The sequence below is a fragment of the Phacochoerus africanus genome, chromosome 10, assembly GCF_016906955.1.
Source record: "Phacochoerus africanus isolate WHEZ1 chromosome 10, ROS_Pafr_v1, whole genome shotgun sequence".
NCBI classification, from domain to species: Eukaryota; Metazoa; Chordata; class Mammalia; order Artiodactyla; family Suidae; genus Phacochoerus; species Phacochoerus africanus.
The window spans coordinates 74774074-74794063 of NC_062553.1; the positions used below are offsets into that span (position 1 = coordinate 74774074).

At 41.8% G+C, this 19990-nt stretch overlaps 1 protein-coding gene across 1 annotated transcript in view; it reads left to right on the top strand.

Annotated features, from left to right (window-relative positions):
- The window catches only part of DCHS2 (dachsous cadherin-related 2), a 275809-nt gene that overhangs the window by 194675 nt on the left and 61144 nt on the right, over positions 1-19990 (top strand). The window contains 8 exon segments of the mRNA XM_047799487.1: positions 1022-1261; positions 12576-12629; positions 12632-12709; positions 12929-13138; positions 17183-17571; positions 17573-17902; positions 17904-17951; positions 17953-18049. Of these exon segments, the coding sequence (XP_047655443.1) occupies positions 1022-1261; positions 12576-12629; positions 12632-12709; positions 12929-13138; positions 17183-17571; positions 17573-17902; positions 17904-17951; positions 17953-18049 (1446 nt within the window).

Below are 19990 nucleotides of genomic sequence, written 5' to 3' on the forward strand. Positions count from 1 at the left end.
ATTGGAGCTACAGCTGCTGGCCTACACCACAGCCACATCACCTCGGAATCCAAGCCAAATCTATGACCTACATCACATCTTATGGCAATACCGGATTCTTAACCTACCATGTGGGGCCAGACATCGAACCTGCATCGTCATGGATACTAGTCAGGCTTGTTACCACTGCACCACAATGGGAACTCCGTAACCTGGTCATTTTTATACATGAAATTTCATTTGACGTTAAGAGGCATACTGTTAGATTCTAGATATTTTTTTTAAAATGAAGGTAGATGCTGGGTAGATAAATAATCTTGATGTAATCATATCAGTAGACAATGATACATGATAGGTTACCTGAATTCTCATTCATCCTTATATTTTAACATTTCTTTTTATGGAATATGGGAATTCCCAGACTAGGGGTCGAATCAGGAGCTACAGTTGCCAGCCTATGCCACAGCCATGGCAACACCAGATCCAAGCTGCAGCTGCAACCTTTGCCACAGCTTGCAGCAATGCCAGATCCTTTACCCACTGACCAAGGCCAGGGATCAAACCCACATCCTCATGGACAGATACTAGTCAGGTTCTTAACCCACTGAACACAACTGGAGCGCCCATCCTGATAATTTATTTTATTATTTATTTATTTGTCTTTTTTCTTGGGCTGCACCTGTGGCATATGGAGGTTCCCAGGCTAGGGGTCCAATCGGAGCTGTGGCCGCCAGCCTACACCACAGCCACAGCAACGCTGGATCCTTAACCCACTTAGCGAGGCCAGGGATTGAACCTGCAACCTCATGGTTCCTAGTTGGGTTCGTTAACCACTGAGCTACGACAGGAACTCCAGCATGACTTTTCTGATTAAGAATGTTCTCTTTTATTGTAGATAGAATATAAATTTAAAGTTGGTTTAATAATATTTATTATTTAACAGAAAGAACTTTTTGGATTATTAGCAGCTTCAATAAGTTAGACATAAGTTGAGTAAGCATGACTTCTCCGAAATATTTACTCTGTATTGCTTTCAAAACAGGCTTGCTAACCACAACTCGTCCTTTGGATTATGAGATAAAAACTCAGCACGTTCTGACCCTCCTGGCACTGGATGATGGCATGCCAAGACTTTCTTCATCCCAAACATTGACAATTACTGTTCTGGATGTAAATGATGAGGCCCCAGTATTTAAGCAGCATCTGTATGAAGCTTCAGTTAAAGAAAATGAAAATCCAGGGGAATTTGTCACAAGGGTTGAAGCTGTGGACAGAGATTCAGGTAACTCAGACATCTGGGAACTAAGTAACTGATGCTAAAAACCAAAATTGACATTATTAACCAAAACAATGAAAACAGTTGCTAGTTATCTCAAACGTGCATTATTTATTGAATTAGCATGTACATAAAACATAGAGACATGTAAGAATAATGTATACTTTTTATAGCATTTTCTTACATTGCTCTTTATTATTATTTATTTCTAGAATAGTATATAATTACCATACCATTTATTGATTTGATTTGGATAATAAACAGAAGTATAGACAAAATATCACCTCTTTTTTCAGCCTGTAGTAGTTAGATACATTGAGTCCAAGAGGGTACATGGTTCTTTATTTCCTGTATGTGCAGCATAATGGAGAAGCTAGGATGCTGGCATCAGACTGCCTGGGTTTTGAGTCCTAGAACCACACTTAAGCTGTGTGACCTTGAACAAGCTATGGACTAGTTAGTTCTCTATGATCCTTTGTTTTTGTCTGTCAAATGGAGATATAATAGGGCTTAATCTGTAGTTCTGAGTGTGAATGTGTTATTACCTGCAAGGTGCTGAGACTGGTATGTGACACAATAAATGAATGGTCATCAAATGTTAATTTCCATCACTACTGTTATTTGCTCTTATTATTTATATCAACCGCTGTGTCCAGACAGATGACTTTGAGGTAAATAGTTTCTGTGGCTAGGAGTATGTACGTGTCTTAGAATTGCTTTTCAATATCACTGTGACTCTTCTTTTTGGGCATTTAAGCTTGAGTGACTTTAATAATATTCTGTTTTATTTTAAGCAAAATAATTATAAAAATTATAGTGAAGTTTTCACCATTAACAGCTTTTCCTGAATTTTTCCATCTGCATTAATACGAATAGTTCAATAAGCCAGTCTTTTAAAATTCGCACTTGTCAGAGTTCCTGTTGTGGCACAGCAGAAACGAATCCGACTGGTAACCATGAGGTTGTGGGTTCAATCCCTGGCCTCGCTCAGTGGGTTAAGGATCAAGCGTTGCCGTGAACTGTGGTGTAAGTCGCAGATGCGCCTCGGATCCTGCATTGCCACGGCTGTGGTGGATGTAGGCCATCAGCTGTAGCTCCAAGTCGACCCCTAGCCTGGGAACCTCCATATGCCATGGGTGCGGCCGCAAAAGCAATAAATAAATAAATAAATAAATAAATAAATAAATATAAAATAAAATTCACTTTTGTCTATAGCAAGTGGCAACGTATAATCAGTATAATATTTTGGTTTTTTCTTGCAGGAGTTATAACAGATGTTTCTATGGAAATAAGAGTATCAACACTAACATTTTCCTCCTAAATTGTTCATCGAAAGGGTAAAAGGTACATTCTAGAATTGAGCTTTTAAACAGTGATATACCAGCTCGATGCTTTGCCCTTTTTGGGAAGCATCATCTTTTAGTGAAGTACATTTTCTGCGATCCTAGGAAAACTTTCAAGGGCCAACCCAGTTTTCTCTTTTGACCAGAGCGGGGCAGTGTCATCAAAGACTTTTGCTTACTCTCTCAACTAAAGGACTAACAATGCTAACAATGGCTGGTCCTAATTCTCCCTTCAGGAATTTAGCACATTTCTGGTGGTGTGGTTTTTCGGTGATAGAAACAATGGAGAATATACATAAGCTCCGTGCCTCTAATATTTGCAGCTTAGTAAAGTTCTCTGAGCGCATTCTCTGGTATAAATTGAGTAACCCTGAGCTCTGGGCAATACAGAAACCACTTCCCAAATCCCACAGGCTTATGCTGATCCGTCACGGATGTTGTGTGATTTAGCAGTCATTTCAAGTCTGTAAAATGCTTCTTCCCCTTGACCTTACTCTATTTGATTAATTTTATTCTTTATAATAGACTCTACTGAAAGGATTTATTTGGAGTTCCCTGGTTGTCACTGCTCTGGCATGGGTTCGACCCCCGGCTCGAGAACTTCTGCATGCCATGTTGCGTGGCAAAAAATAAATAATTTTTTTAAATAAAAGGATTCATTTGCCTTAATATTTGAAGAAGAAAAGAATTTCTCTCACTTTTTCATATGTCAACTAAAGATGATTGCCATTTAATAGGCTTTCCAGTTTTTACTGTCATGTTGCCAAGTGTTATTTTCTTTGGAATGAATAATCTGCAATCTGTTACTTATAATTGAATTGAAAGTTCATTATTCTAGAGATTAAGCTTTGCCAGGGAATTTAGATGCAAAACTTCTGGTTTTCTGGCTTTGCATTTGTGGATGTTTGAAATACACATTAGCTAGCATCTTCCTGAGTCTCATGAACCCTCACAAGTTTTGGAGACAATTTTGGTTTACTGGAAATCTGTGTTTTTAGTGAGGCCAGATCTGTTAAGCAGGCAGTTGTATAAAGGCATGTGAATTTGAGTGTATGCATGTGCTTTTGAACATATTTTTCCGGAGTCTTTTTTTTTTTTTTTTTTGGTGCTTGTTGGGTTAAGTTAATGAAAATGGATTATGCACGAGAATTAAATGACGTAATCAGGATTATTAACATAACTGGCATCATATTGGAATTTATGAATGGTTTATTTTATACTGTATATTTTAAAAAATTCTCTAGCCTTACTGAAGCCTAGAAAGGTTAACATGTGTTTTCTAGCATTCTGCAATGCAGGTTTTTAAAATGTAAGCCTGTAGTGCTGTTTGGCATTCAAAGCCCATAGGAATTTGAGCACTGAATGTTTATGATGTATGACTCACACTGGTTCTCACAGGGGATTTTTCTTGTATTAAATGGGAAAAACAACTACCATGTTTTAACTCAGATATGAAACCGGCACAGCATTTGGTGCCACCAACAAGAGCTCCATTGTTCGTGAAAAAGGACCCACCCACAGGGCATCTCCCCTCAGTCCCAGGAGGAAAGGGAGGTTCCCCCGCCTCTGCCCTGCCCTGGGAGGGTGACTCAGACCTGGCTATGCACTGGCTCCTTCGTGGTGAACACATCATTCAACAGCACATCACAATACCAAGAGGTCAAATTTTTATAGTGGCATTTTATTTTCTACCCCATCAAAATGTATTTTGTGTCTAGATTTATCTTGAACAAACTCTACCCTTATCTTGGTTTCCTGGACATTGTTTTGTGCTGGACGACAAATGTCCCCAACAGTTGGAGCAAAGGAGAAATGCCACCATGACACGATTGCATCGAATTCATTGAATCTAAGACATCGTTAGATGTAAGATGTGTCTAACTTCAGAAATATTAAAATTAGGGGGAAATGTGTCTTAGAATTAATAACATAGTAAACAAAAAAAGGACCACTCACGCAGAGACAATCATTATTGAAACTTTGAAAGATAGTCCACTTTCATTTAATACATGGTATTGGGATTATATGATTGTTTAATTGCCTGCTCCTTTTTAAGCTGTGAACTTGTGGATTCAGAACGTATTTTATCCCCGGTCCCTAAGCTAATGCAAGATATGATGTAGGAGTTCAGGAAGTATTTTTGACTGTATGATCTGAGAAAGCAGATCACCTATGAAATAGGCTGCTTCAAGCTGCCTTCAGTCCTCAGAACTCGTCCTTTGTTATTTCTTCATTCAATCAGTCAATCACAATCCTCTTTTTGCTCTAGAAAGGTTTGAGTTGTGGAGGCATCATCCAGTTGAGGAATTACATGAAAAATGATCTTCGTAGAAAGTAAATCTGAAAACAACACTCCACTGGTCAGAATTCTGTAATAATTCCTCATAGTTTTGAGGATAAAATTCTCTTCTGTTTCAGCTGAATAACCGGGCACTTTAATAAGTGACTCTCCAGCTTTCTTCTGTGTCCTCAATTCCTGTGGCTTGCTAACCTTCACTCTAGGACAGGGTTCTGCAAACCTTTCCCTGTGAAGGGCAAGACAGTGAATGTTTTAGATTTTGTAGGCTCTATGGTCTCTGTCACTCAGCTCTGACATTGGAGCAAGACAGCTGCCATATTGGGGGTTCTCTGGTGGTCTAGTGGTTAGGATTCTGTGCTCTCACTGCTGCAGCTTGAGTTCAGTCCCTGGTCTGGGAGCTGAGATCCCACATCAAGCTGCCTCACACAGTGGCCAAAAAAAAAAAAAAAAAAAAAAGAACAGCAATAGATAATACATAAAGTAATGAATGTGGATGAATGTGGCTGGGTCCCAATGGAACTTTACAAAATAGAGGGGGCAGGCTGGATTTGGCCATGGGCTCTAGTTTACCAACCAGTGGGCTAAGAGATATATGTAATTAAGACATCTGAGTTAACGTGCTGGTTTCTGGTCATCAGATCCAATTATGATGACATCCCCATAGCAGATCAGGGTGAGGATCGACAGGAGGCTGAGATGGTCATTATCTCTGCCGAATAGATGGTGGCTGCTAGTGGAGGAGTTTATGTAAAGATGTACTGTTGTTCCTTCTGGGTAAAAGCGGATCACTTCTGATGGTCTTTACAAATTGGTAGAGAGTGTTGGTTCTCAAAAAGTGGCCCATGGCACCATCATCCACAGCGTATGTGGAAGACAACTACAGAGGGCTTTTAAAGGATGCTGGCATGCATCTAAGCAGGGGCTTTCCTAAGGTCTTTATGAAGGGACAGTCCTCAGAACTGTTGGAAATGTAGGGAGAGGAGGGGGTGGGCAGGTCATGCCTGGTAAATCTATGCCAGTGTTCTTTTCCATTTTCCTTGAGCTCTGGATCTCTACTGTATAGTATGCAAAGGAAGATCTGGCATCTCAGCCTCAGTGATGATGGGCCACCACTGAGTGCAACCAGTCAAAAGAGACCATCAAGAGCTATCATTCTTGGAGTTCCCGTCATGGCTCAGTGGTTAACGAATCCGACTAGGAACCATGAGGTTGGCCTTGCTCAGTGGGTTAAGGATCTGGTGTTGCCGTGAGCTGTGGTGTAGGTTGCAGACCCTGCTTGAATCCCGCGTTGCTGTGGCTCTGGTGTAGGCTGGCGGCTACAGCTCCAATTAGACCCCTAGCCTCGGAACCTCCACATGCTGCAGAAACGGCCCCAGAAATGGCAAAAAAAAAAAAAAAAAAGAACTATCCTTCTATGAGCTAACACATTAAATTCAGAATCTCTGTAAGCACACCACATCATAAATCCGGCCTAAACCAAACTACTATTTTCTCTCCCTGAGTCTCACATCCCTAGAATTGATTTCCACATGTTTTCCCCAGGTTTATTCCAGTGTAAGTTAGAAAAATCTTACTATATTTTTAAAACTATAAGCTGCCTCTGACTGCATCATATTTACACATAACTGTCTGCAGTATGTTGAGATCTGACTCTAGTTATGTGTCTTCAGGTGAAGTGGTACCTTCTTGCAAGTAGTATTATGTGTGTAGTGTGTCTGCCCCTCAGTTTGGTTCTGATCTTCAGAGAGATTAATTTGGGGGCTTTCTCAGAAGATTTCTGGTTTTTTGGCCCTGACTTGAGCTGGGACTTTAAAACCTCAGCTCATCATTTTCTTTCTATAAGTTCCCATTGCATTCAGAGACAGCCAGCTCCTATCCTGCTCCTGCTTTTACTGACCATGGCCAAAGTCAGCCCCATTTGGCCCTTTAAAGAATAGGAATCCTTTAAGAGTCACTTTGTCATAGTCAAACACTGATGACAATTTAATTGATCATGATATTGTAAATGATCAATTACTATTATTCTGTTTCCTGTGACCAGAGAACGCCCTCAACTGCCTCTAAGGCCAAAGATGGGACCAAACCCACCTCAGAATCCCTGATACCTGGGAACAGCTTGTGGTGCCAAGTACCGTATCAGTCAGGTGTGGTCAGGAAAACCAGATATTACAGTACAGGTGTTGGAAGGCTGATAAGCGAGACAGAATCCTGAAGTAAGCCAGAAAAGATAACTATAAGCTACTACCCGTAATCCTGCAGCCAGGGGCAAGGTCACTGCTGATAAGGGAAGCTAGAGGACAGGAAGGAGATGTCCCATCTGTTCTCTTGTGACCTCCAGTCTCCCTCAAGGGGCCCTTTGCGCAGACCCTAGAAGGGGCTCAGGTAGCAGATCCCCTGCTCCAGCATCACAGGGCAGTGTAGGGAAGAGTGGATTTAGACCCGAGTCACAGCAGTTCAGAGCTGTGCCGAGAACCAAGGGAGGAGCTAGCAGAGGGAGCAGCAACCACAAAGGCCTCAACAGAAAGAGTCTTGGCACAGTCAGAGAACACAGGGTAAGCCAGAGCGCCAGGAATGCAAGGAAGGAGCAAGGGTCTGAGAAGAGCTTGGGGAAACAAGCAGAGTCCATATCACAGGGGGCTTTGCCAGCTGCGGTACGGGGGGGTGTTTTTTATTTGGAAGTTAATTCTTCCGTCGCTCTTACCTGTGAAAACCCATTCATCCTTAGTGTCTCTGCTTACACAGAAGGCAGCTCACACTTACCCATAAGTTGCCTGCTTGCTCATCGGGATCCAGGGCTATCCTATGAGCACCTCGAGAGCAGAGAATCTGTCTCCTTTCCAGCACTTACATCCTCAGCACCTGGTACAGTACCTTGGCATCTGCTATCACTGTTTCTGTATGTTTCTGTATTTCTTTTTTGTCTTTTTTTGTTTTTGTTTTTAGGACCACACTTGCAGCATATGGAATTTCCTAGGCTAGGGATTGAATCGGAGCTGCAGCTGCTGGCCTACACCATAGCCACAGCAATGCCAGATATGAGCCGCATCTGCCACCCACACCACAGCTCACGGCAACACCAGATTCTTAACCCAGTGAGCGGGGCCAGGGATCGAACCGACGTCCTCTTGGATGCTAGTTGGGTTCATTAACTGCTGAGCCACAACGGGAACTCTCTCTGTGTATTTTTTTTTTAATTTTTATTGAAATATAGTTGATTTACAATGTTGTGTTTCAGATGAACAACAAAGTGATTCGGTTATATAAATATATATAATATATATGTTTTATTGAACTCTGTTCCATTATAGGTTTTTACAGGATACTGAGAGAGTTCTCTGGGCTCTACAGTAGGTCCTTGTTGGTTATCTATTTTATATTTAGTAGTGTATATATTTTACTCCCAAACTCCTAATGTATCCTTCCCTATGTGTGTTGAATGAGATAATTCATGAACAAACTATCTAACTGTGAAAAGTCTTCCCTGATCCACCTCTTCAGTGATTTCATACATTCCACCACACTGTCTGTAATTCATTGATTTAATTGTCTTCCTGACTAGAGGGGAACTCTGAGCACCAAGATAATTACTTATGATTCAGTGGTATCTTTCCAGTGCCTGGCACTCGGTCAATGTGTGTTGCATAAATGAACACATGGTGAGTGAATCAACCAACCAAATAACTGGAGCTCAATGTAGACAAGTGGGCGTTATCTACATATGGGTGGAAACTGAAGCCAGTGAATTGGGAGGGAGATGGAATGAGTTCCTTCCAACCTCCTTTCCTCTCCCCTTCTCTTTCTCTTTGTTCCTTTCTTTCTTTTTTTTTTTTTTTTTAAACATCAGTCAGCAATATCTGAAGCCACAGAGAAGACGAGTCAGGTAAGAACTAAACATGGTCGGAAGATTTAACAACCAGAAGCTCATGGGTGACTGTACAAAGACTATCAAGATGATGGCAGTGGTTCTAAGCTAGCTGCAGAGACTTTTTAAAAGAAGCTTGGCTAAGAAGAGAAGGAAAAGAATTTGATTCTTACAGCCGGAGAAGAATATACTTTAAGGAGAAAAATATATGCATGAGAAAGACTAGAACTGGCAGGAAAATGTCAAGAGAGTGTTTGAAGCATTACTTCTGCTGTTGAGACGGAAAGCAGGAGGTGGAGTTGAGTATCGATGCAGAAAGTTGAAGTGATAGTTTTTTCCCCAGTGCCTCCCTTTTCTCTGGGGCATAGGAAGGAAAGTAATTTGTGAGACTGAGCCAGGAGGTGGTTGGGGGGAAGACGTGAATAGGAGAGGGGCGACCAAGGAGGTTTGGAAAGATTACCAGGTCACAGTGACTTTTCAGTGGCCTCTGTCTATGCTTTGTTGAAGTTTCTTCAGCCCCAGGTACCTGCTGGATAGTCCAGAAGGGAAGAGATGTGGTTGGAATGATCTTGGACTGGGGTTTTCCTGGGCTTCTTGAGCAAAAAGCCACAGGACCTGAGGAAGTTTGCAAGACTGCTAAAGTGTTAGTGCCTGGGACTGAACTGGAGAGGGAAGGAGATGAGTGCAGGAGGAGTATCCTAGAGTGGGAGAAATGAAGAGATCGCAGGGCTGTAGGTCTTGAGGTCCAAGAGCAGATTACACACACACACACACACACACACACACACACCCTTCACTGGGTGTGTTACAAGTACATCACTGAATATCTTCAGATCCAGATTTCCAATTTTCTTAGTAAGGCAATGGAATTAGACTAAATCATGTCTGTTTTATTTTCATTTCCTTAGTTCTCACTGGAAACTAAGTTTGATGAGACTGGGTTTGCTCTGGAGGATTCTAAGTGTACCAAGAAGAAGAGAAAAGACCTAAATTTGAATTCTAAAAGAGCCATAGTATACTACTTTACTTTTGTCTCACATTAAGTTATGAAAGGTGTGAAGTTGGGAGTGTGAAAATGTATTTGTGCAAACTGCAGTTATAAATAATACTCTTATTTATCCTTAATAATATACTAGAAAGATTGAAGCTGAGTCGATTATTCTCTTAGGGAAAAAAAGCTACATAGAATCACAGAAATAATAAAATCTGAAAGTTTCTAAAAAGTCATCACTGGGTACAATGGTAAAGTACATCGAGAAAATTGGATGAATGAGAGGAAGAGAAGTTCTAAAGATTTGTGTTTATGTTTAAGCATGTAAAGACATTTTCTAGCTTTGGCAAGTGTTAGGGATGAAAAATTAAATAGACTCATTGTCAAGGGGGAGGGGGAGGAAGTGGGATGGATGGGGTGCTCGGGGTTAATAGATGCAGACTATTGCCTTCGGAATAGATTAGCAATGAGATCCTGCTGTGTAGCACTGGGAAACTATGTCTGGTCACTTATGATGGAGCATGATAATGTGAGAAAAAAGGATGTACACATGTATGTGTAACTGGGTCACCATGCTGTGCAGTAGAAAATAGAACACTATAAACCAACTATAATGGAAAAAACAAAAATCATTTAAAAAATTAAAATATATAATATGTGTAATGTGTAGTAGCATCATATTATAAATGGGTGGATTTGTTTCAAATACAAAGGACCAGAAGTTACCGTTGTGGCGCAGTGGTTAATGAATCCGACTAGAAACCATGAGGTTGGGGGTTCGATCCCTGGCCTTGCTCAGTGGGTTGAGGATCCGGCATTGCCGTGAGCTGTGGTGTAGGCCGGTGGCTACGGCTCCGATTAGACCCCTAGCCTGGGAATCTCCATATGCCACAGGAGCGGCCCTAGAAAAGGCAAAAAGGAAAAAGACAAAAAATAAAATAAAAATAAATAAAAGATCCAAAAATTTAAAAAGATGTTCCCCATGAAAGCTCGGTGAAGGCAGGGGCCATACCTCTTTGATTCACCACTGTGCTTGGAGCTAATGATGCTCACCAAGTATTTGAGGAACAAGGATGTAGGTATTGTCCCTGTTTTCATCGTGTAGGATGACGTAGCCAGAAATAACAAATGTTAACAATCTGGAATTTTTGGAAATTATGTCTTGGCCGAAGATGAGATAATGTGATTGTTATGAGAGCAAAAGTAATCACTGTGATAGTTAAATAATCATGAATATAATAATAATTCATTATTATTATAATGCCTATTGATAGAACGAAATATTGTGGTGACCTCTGGCTATATATATTTTTTCTTTTTCTTTTTTTGCTTTTTAGGACCTCACTCACAGCATATGGAGGTTCCCAGGCTAGGGGTCCAATCGGAGCTCCAGCTGCCAGCCTGCACCACAGCCATAGCAACGTGGGATCTGGGCCGTGTCTGTGACCTACACCACAGCTCACGGCAATGCTGGATCCTTAACCCACTGAGCAAGGCCAGGGATCGAACCTGAAAACTTCCTGGTTCCTGGTCGGATTCGTTTCCACTGCACCACAATGGGAACTCCCCACATCACATATATTGATGGTATTTTATGAGACGTCTTTCTCAAGGTTGTTAAAATGCCTATAGATTATCCCAAATATCCTTTCTCTTTCAAGTGACATAGTACAAAGTCATGGGTACTTATTCTTGTATAAAACTAGCATTATATTCCACTTTTCCAGCACCCAGTGCTATATTATAGCTACTAGAGCACAGCAGATGAAAACTTACTTTTAAGACTGGCAAGAAGTTCCTGTTGTGGCTCAGTGGTAACGGACCCAACTAGTATCCATGACGATGCAGGCTTGATCCCTGGCCTTGCTTGGTGGCTTAAGGATCTGGTGTTGCTGTGAACTGTGGTGCAGGCCGGCAGCTGTAGCTCTGATTCGATCCCTAATGTGGGAACTTCCGTATGCCATGGGTGCAGCTGTAGAAAGAAAAAAAAAAAAAAAGACAGGCAAGATGGAAATTTGAAATTGAAGTTTTTTGTTAAGTCCAAAGCAGAGTATTTCATCTTTTATGAAGTGTAAAATCATGTATGCTAAGTACTAGATTCCTGTCAGTGAAGAAAAGAACGTAGGAACATGATTAAAAGGGACTGTGTGAAGTGCAGATCAGCTGCAATGTCATGGGATGAACTGCTTCAAGTTAATGGCAGGAGTGATCTTACAAGCCGTGATGGAAATGACGTGACGCTCCTCTCAGCGGAGAAATGAAACCACAGAAATGCATACTAACGTGGTACCACATTTCTCACTCCAGATAGGAGATTGAATGCTAAGCAGAGAACAAAGTGAAGCAAAAACACACAACTCTAGGTGCTTGCCTGCTGTGCTGGAGGATGAACAGCGTAATGTAGCTGGACACAAGCTTTGCAGCAGAGGGTCCACCAACAGAAACGCTCATTGGCCCTGCAAGTGCACAATTATGCCATTAAACCACAATCAGGGCTGTTAGCAGGAGTAATTAGGAATATGTTGTAGGGTTGCACACTCATAAGAAATTTTTTACGGGAGGGAAAAAATCTTAAGCATTCACTGTCGGGAAGTCTCCTAAGACTTTTGAAAATCAAGGATTTCAGCCCACGAGGCTTTTATTGAGCAAGACCAGCCAAAGGAGTTGTGTCTGTTGTTGTCGTTGTTTTGTTTTTGACCTTAATGTGAAGGTCAAGTGTCTTGCCTTTTTCAGCAATGACCGGACACGTCCTAGGAAAAAGAAGAATGGATGGATGGACCCCAAAGGGCTAATGGCTAATTTTTTTCCTCTATATTTTCCTGTAGGAGTCAATGCCAAGCTTCAGTATGAAATCATGCCAGGTGCCGCATTCGGGCTGTTGCGATAAATCCTGATACTGGGGAGGTGGTGACTGCCACCACACTTGACAGAGAAGTTCAGGATGTTCTCACCTTTCGAGGTAAGGGATCCCTTGATGGTGCTGAACAAGCCAGCAAACAAAAATAGGCAGCAGAAGGTTGAGTGGTGAAATGTTACATTTCAGTAGGGTGTCTTTAAATAGCATATGATTGGCCCGTTGCTGCCCGGTTCATTTGGTCTGATGCCATCTGGTTAGGACAGTGTATTTTAGGGTATGACGTAACAGCCCGCACCTGTGCTGTCTTTTGTCCCATGTCAGTACTCGTCCGAGATGGGGGAGTCCCTGCATTGTCCGCCACTGCCACGGTGCTCTGCTCTGTGCGAGATGAAAACGACCACTCGCCAGAGATGATCATCCCTGGTCATGACATTGAGGTTCTGGAAAACCAAGAGCCAGGGCTGATCTACACTGTCTTGGCCTCCGATTTGGATGCTGGCGATAACGGAGCTATTTGGTATCGCATAGTTGGTAAGTGTTATCTGTATTTAATGCCCTCTCCCCGCCTCCACCCAGGGATATGGATCAACTCGGTTAACACATGCTTCGTGGTGAGTGTTCTTTTATTTTTTGTCTTTTTTGAAAAACGAGTTTTATTTCTTCCATTATAGCTGGTTTACAGTGTTCTGTGAATTTTCTAGTGTACAACAAAGTGACCCAGTCACATATTCATAGATACACCCTTTTTCACACATTGTCCTCCATCATGCTCCATCATAAGTGACTAGATGTAGTTCCCAGTGCTATACAGCAGGATAAGCAATGAGATCCTGCTGTACTTTGTAGGGCCGAGCCTGAGGCATGTGGAAGTTCCCAGGCTAGGGGTCAAATTGGGGCTGTGGTTGCCGGTCTACACCACAGCCACAGCAATGTGGGAATCCAAGCTGCGTCTGTAGCCTACACCACAGCTCATGGCAATGCCAGATCCTTAACCCACTGAGCAAAGTCAGTGACTGAACCCATGTCCTCATGGATACTAGTCGGGTTCATTACCGCTGAGCCATGCGGGAAACTCCCATGAGTATTCTTTTTTTTCTCCCCTTTTTTGGTTGCACCCACGGCATATGGAGTTCCCAGGCCAGGGATGGAATCTGAGCCACAGCTGTGACCCATGCCACAGCTGTAGCAACACTGGGTCCTTAAGCTACTGCGCAGGGCCGGGGATCAAACTCAAGTCTCTGCGGAGACCTGAGCCTCTGCAGTCCTTAACCTGCTGTGCCACATTGGGAACTCTTCATGGTGAGCATTCTGCATTCAGGGTCTAGTGCAGTATTCACAGCACACACCCTGTTTGGTGCCCTGGTCCTCCTCTTCTCCCCCTCCCACAGTCACCCCTGAGCCACTGCCCTTCAAATGCCTCAAAAAATCTGCTATCGACAACTCTGCTGATTATTCTTTCCTTGCATTAGAGGAGGTACAGATGGAACAGGTAGCTTTTTTTTCTATTTTCCTTCCTTTCGTAGGATCACTGATTTTTATTATTTTGAGCAATCAGGACTTTCTTTCAGGCCTAGAGGACGTGAGTAGAAAAACAATTCCCAGGTTGGTAGGCCAGTGAAACACTTCAGAGCCACAACCCACCCCAGAGACCAAGGTCTTTAGGAACTTCTATTCTAAAAGAGAATTTTGTGATTTTTTTTTTTCCGCTAATGATTTTGTGACCCTTTGGATCAGAGACCTAAGATTTCTGGTAGAATAACATGAGCCTTAGCTTGGCCGGCCTGAGAAAGCCACATCTTATTCACCTAAAGAGGGAAGAATCTAATTTTTAGCCTATGTCAGAGCACACATAGAATAATGTGAGCTGAGGTACTGCTTCTGCTGAAGAGAAGCTGTCTTACGCCTTGGGAAAATGGCTTGAGTTTACCTTCTGGACACCATTGTTCTCTGTTCACTAAAAATTCTATATCCAAGCCTTGTTGCCTGTGTACCACCCCTTTTTCTCAAAAATAAGAATTGTTTTATTGTCTTTTTTCCCTGATTATAAAATGTGATATATAATTGCAGAATATATATATATAATTTATGAAAAACAAAAGTAATAAACAAAAATCTTATGTCTTGCAGAGATAACTAATTCGATATTTTGAAAAATAATTTCCCTGAACCTTGGTGAATGCATTCCCCAATCTTACACTATTGAATAATTTATGTATGCTATTTTGTTATCTCATTTTTAAATTAGTATCTTGTATAAATGATTCATGTTCGTGAATATACATATATATCAGCATGTCTCATATACATATGTATAACCTCACTTATCTTACCCAGCCCCTTTTATGCTCATTTAGATATTGAACATTCTGCTATTATAAAAATGCTGTCATGGGAGTTCCCACTATGACACAGTGGGTTAAGGGTCTGGTGTTGTCTCTGCCACAACATGTGTTAATTCTTATCCCAGGAACTTCCATATGATGGGTATGGACAAAAAACAAACAAATAAACAAACAAAACCCTGTTGTGAACACATCCAGTTATTTCCATGATAAATTAAGTGGAATGATGATGTCTAAGGATATATCTATTTTGTTGTATTTTTTTTGGCCGTACATGTGGAATTTAGAAGTTCCTGGGCCAGGGATCAAACCCATGTCACAGCAGCCTACTGCTGTGACAATGCCAAATCCTTAACCTGCTGAGCCATGAGGGAACTCCAAGCACATATCTATTTTAAATGTTTGTACATATTGTCATGCAAACCATCCAAAAGCATGATACTCCCTCAAAATTAACTTATATAAATAACCCAACTCTTACCTCTTTCTTCCCTGTTGCAGTGAAATAGATACTTTTCTTCCTTTGTAAACATCACCTGTTTTTTAGAATGTCTCCAAGCATATGTGGTTAAGGACCAGAGTTTGTGGTTTCTTTTTGTCTTTTTAGGGCCACACCCGTAGCATATGGAGGGTCCCAGGATAGGGGCTGGATTGGAACTGCAGCTGCCGGCCTACAACCGCAGCCACAGCAACTGGGGATCCAAGCTGCATCTGTGACCTACACCACAGCTCATGGCAATGCCGGATCCTTAATCCACTGAGTGAGACCAGAGATCCCAACCCACAACCTCATGGATACCAGTCAGATTCGTTTCTGCTGAGTTGCGATGGGAACTCTGAGTTTGTGATTTTTTCTATGTCCAATCTGTCATGATTAATGATACTTTTGTAAAATACAATAAATATGAATTATTGGGAGAAAAAACACAAAGGCATACAAAAGGCAAGCCCCACTTTTTTAAAAACTATTATTGTATGATAGAGACATAAAATTATTTTGTCATGTTGCTATAAAATTTTCTCTTTTTTTTTTAATTGTCTTTTTGCCATTTCTTGGGCCGCTCCTGCAGCATATGGAGGTTCCCAGGCTAGGGGTCTAATTGGAGCTGTAGCCACCGGCCTATGCCAGAGCCACAGCAACATGGAATCTGAGCCGCCTCTGCAACCTACGCCACAGCTCACAGCAACACCGGATCCTTAACCCACTGAGCAAGGCCAGGGATTGAACCCGCAACCTCATGGTTCCTAATCAGATTCATTAACCCACTGCGCCACGACGGGAACTCTGTTGCTATAAAATTTTCTAAATGCTTACTCTCAATTTCTGATTTTGTGTATTTTGTTTAGGACCAGCTGCAAAAAGCCCCCAGACTGCACCTGTTCCCTTTCACTGAATCCAGATGTTTCTTTGGACCATTTACTTCCTTTTGCCACGTGGTCAGCATGCCCCCCTCTATGGTCTCTTACTGTTTGTGTTTTACCAGGTCTTTCCCAACTTGAAAAGCATAGATGTCTCCCATCATTCACTGACTCTTTTTCGTCACAATCAAATTTATCTTTCCTTGACTCTTTTTCTTCACAATCAAATATCTTTCTTTCTTTCTTTTCTTTTTCTTTTTTCTTTTTTTTTTTTTTTGGTCTTTTTTTCTTTTAGGGCTGCACTTGCAGTATATGGAGGTTCCCAGGCTAGGCGTCTAATCGGAGCTGTAGCTGCCAGCCTACACCACAGCTCACGGACCTTGAACTCGAGCGAGGCCAGGGATCAAACCCGCATCTCATGCTTGCTAGTCGAGTTTGCTAACTGCTGAGCCACAACGGAAACTTCACAAATTTCTTAAAAATTGTTATCTACCCTCTGGTTTCTAATGTCTTTACTTCATTTTCATGTCTTAGCCCTCTGTAATACGTGTTCGACTGAAGTCACTCCACTGAACCTACCCTTGACAAAGACACATGTGGCTAAATACTTTGGCTCTTTTTTCGGCTCTGAATGTAATACTACTGCTTTGTGTCTTTGTGCTCCATGCCCTGGGCGCTTGGTCCCACCTTGACTTCAGAAAGCCACTTATGGGGCTGGAAAATTATCATGTACTTGCAAAGGTACTTAGAAAAGTGCTAGGAGGTAAAGATCAGGAAATAAATGTTTGTTGAATGACTCTAAAACATATATTGGTAGCAAAGGGCTGCTATGTTGGCAGTTTTAAATGGATTTTGAATGTGTTTTCTTTAATAGATGGAAATACTGATGGGTACTTTGCTATTCATGAAGCCTCAGGGGAACTCTCAGCCACTCGGGCTTTGGACCGGGAGCAAGTCAGCAACTTCACCTTAGTCATCCTGTGCTCTGATCTGGGGGATCCACCCAGGAGCTCCATGGCACAGCTGCAAGTCAGAGTTCTGGATGACAATGACCACAGCCCTTCATTCCCAAGGCTCCATCACCAGTCCTCCGTGAGAGAAGATGCTGATGTGGGGACCGTGCTTCTTGTGCTCTCCGCTGCTGACCAGGATGAAGGCTTGAATGGGCAAATGGAGTATTTTCTAATGGATGAGGCTTCTGGGGCATTCACCATTGATCCCGTGGCGGGCACTTTGAGAACTAGCCGCCACCTTGACCGAGAAAGCCAGATCTGAGTATACGTTTAGGGCTGTGGCCAGAGACTGTGGGGTCCAGAGCTCAAGAAGCAGCACGGTGATCATAAAAGTACATGTCACGGATGTTAATGACAATGATCCGGTTTGGGAACAGAACCCAGTTGATATTTTTCTTTCCTCCCAAACACCTACAAACCAGACCATCACCATCCTGGGAGCCAGTGACCCAGACTTGGGACCCAATGGAACTGTCATTTTTAGCTTCGCAGAGCCCCAGTCAATGTTTTCTATGAATGAGTACACAGGAGAAATTCAGCTTCGGCAAAGTCCATCTTCAGAATATTTCCCTATCTGGGTGCCGGTGAAAGTTGAAAGTTATGGACCAGGGGTTGCCAGCGAGGACAACCCCCTGGTCTCTTGGTCATTCACATGGAAGGAGAAGATGTGAAGATTTCCTTCAGCCAACATCTGTATAAAGGGATGGTGACCGAAAACTGTGAGACAGGTGAGTGTCAAGTGTTGTGTATATTGCCCTTGTTTTGGCAAAATGCTTATTAAAACTAAGGCTTAAACAAAGAGTAATATCACAGATTAAGTTATGGATTTTTGAGTCCAGCCAGTTCTTGGTATGCTCTTTTTGTTTTTGTTGTTGTTGTTGTCTTTTTAGGGCTGCACCTGCAGCATACGGAGGTTCCCAGGCTAGGGGTCAAATTGGAGCTGCAGCTGCCAGCCTACGCCACAGCCACAGCAACACAGGATCCAAGCCATGTCTGCGACCTACACCACAGCTCAGAGCAATGCCAGATCCTTAACCCACTGAGGGAGGCTGGGGATCAAACCCAAGTCCTCATGGTTCCTAGTCGGGTTTCGTTACTGCTGAGCCATGATAAGAACTCCAGGATGCCTGTTTTTATTCAAAGTATATTATTAGAAAAATACACTCAAATATACTAAAACACACACTCGCCTTTCAAGACAGCAAAAAGTAGTAAAATACCAAAAGATACATCATTTAGGACTCTTGAAGTGTCAGTTAAGTTTAAAAATCTCAAAAAAAAAAAACCTTTTATTTAAATGTTATGAGTCCTGAACAATAGTACATTTCCTGAAGTACTTTGCTAGCAGTAAATGGAGGATGGTGTATGTTGTGATTAAGTGACAGCCACTGTGTGTCCTTGGGCAGCTGGATCTTTCAGCCTCAGTTTTCTAATCTGAGATAGTAATTAGAGATAATGGAGTTCCTGTTGTGGCTCAATGGAAACGAATCTGACTGGCATCCATGAGGACGCAGGTTTGATCCCTGGCCTCGCTCAGTGGGTTAAGGATCCGGTGTTGCCGTGAGCTGTGGTATAGGTTGCAGATGCGGCTGGGATCCCGTGTTGCTGTGGCTGTGGTGCAGGCCGGCAGCTACATCTCTGATTCAACTCCTAGCCTGGGAATTTCCATATGCCTCAGATGCAGCCCTAAAACGACAAAATAATAATAATATAATAATAATAATTAGAGATAATAATTATGCCTCCCTCAAGTGGGGTATTCTGAGCACTGAATGAGCCAGTTCATATAAAGCACTTAAAACAGAGTTTGACACCTTGTCAGTGTGTAAAAAATACATAGAAACTGCTATCAACATCATCATCATACTTCATTTTCATACAGTCAGCATTGCTTTCAAACACTGCAGTAATAGCTGATTTCAAAGAATTGACCGGATCTCACTACTCCCCAACAGGTTACCATTCACAGCAGTCCTCCGTGAATGGTAATTCATTTTCATTTTTCAGTTATTTCCCTACACAAATTTATATGTCATAATAGAAAACATTAAAATGAATTTAAATGAGCTTTCTGCCCCAAAGCAAAAAAGACTCATTTGTAGATAGTTGTGAATTGAATGAAATTCAATCTAGGTAACCATATTTACCTAGGAAGTCAAGAAATCTACTGAATCCTTTTTGGGGGGAGGGGTGTTTTATTTTATTTTATTTTATTATATAATGAGTTTTATTTATTTTTTCCATTATAGCTGGTTTACAGTGTTTTGTTCCATTTTCTACTGCACAGCATGGTGACCCAGTTACACATACATGTGTACATTCTTTTTTCTCACATTATCATGCTCCATCATAAGGGAGCAGACATGGTTTCCCCAGTGCTACACAGCAAATCTACTGAATCTTTCCACTGGCCAGAGGGCCAAGCACATGGATCCCAGAGCCTGGGATAGGACAATTTGCAAGGTCTGATATTTTTGCTCTTTGCTTGCTCCTGTCATTTTTTGTCTTCAATTTGTCATTTTAGATTCAATTTCTCTTTATCTGTACCTACTACAACTATTATTTAAAAGGCAAACCACATTTTTCTAAAATTGATTTATTCATTCCATAGAGAAAATATTTATGTTACACATGATACCCTGCCTTTTCAATGAAAAGAGAATATTCAA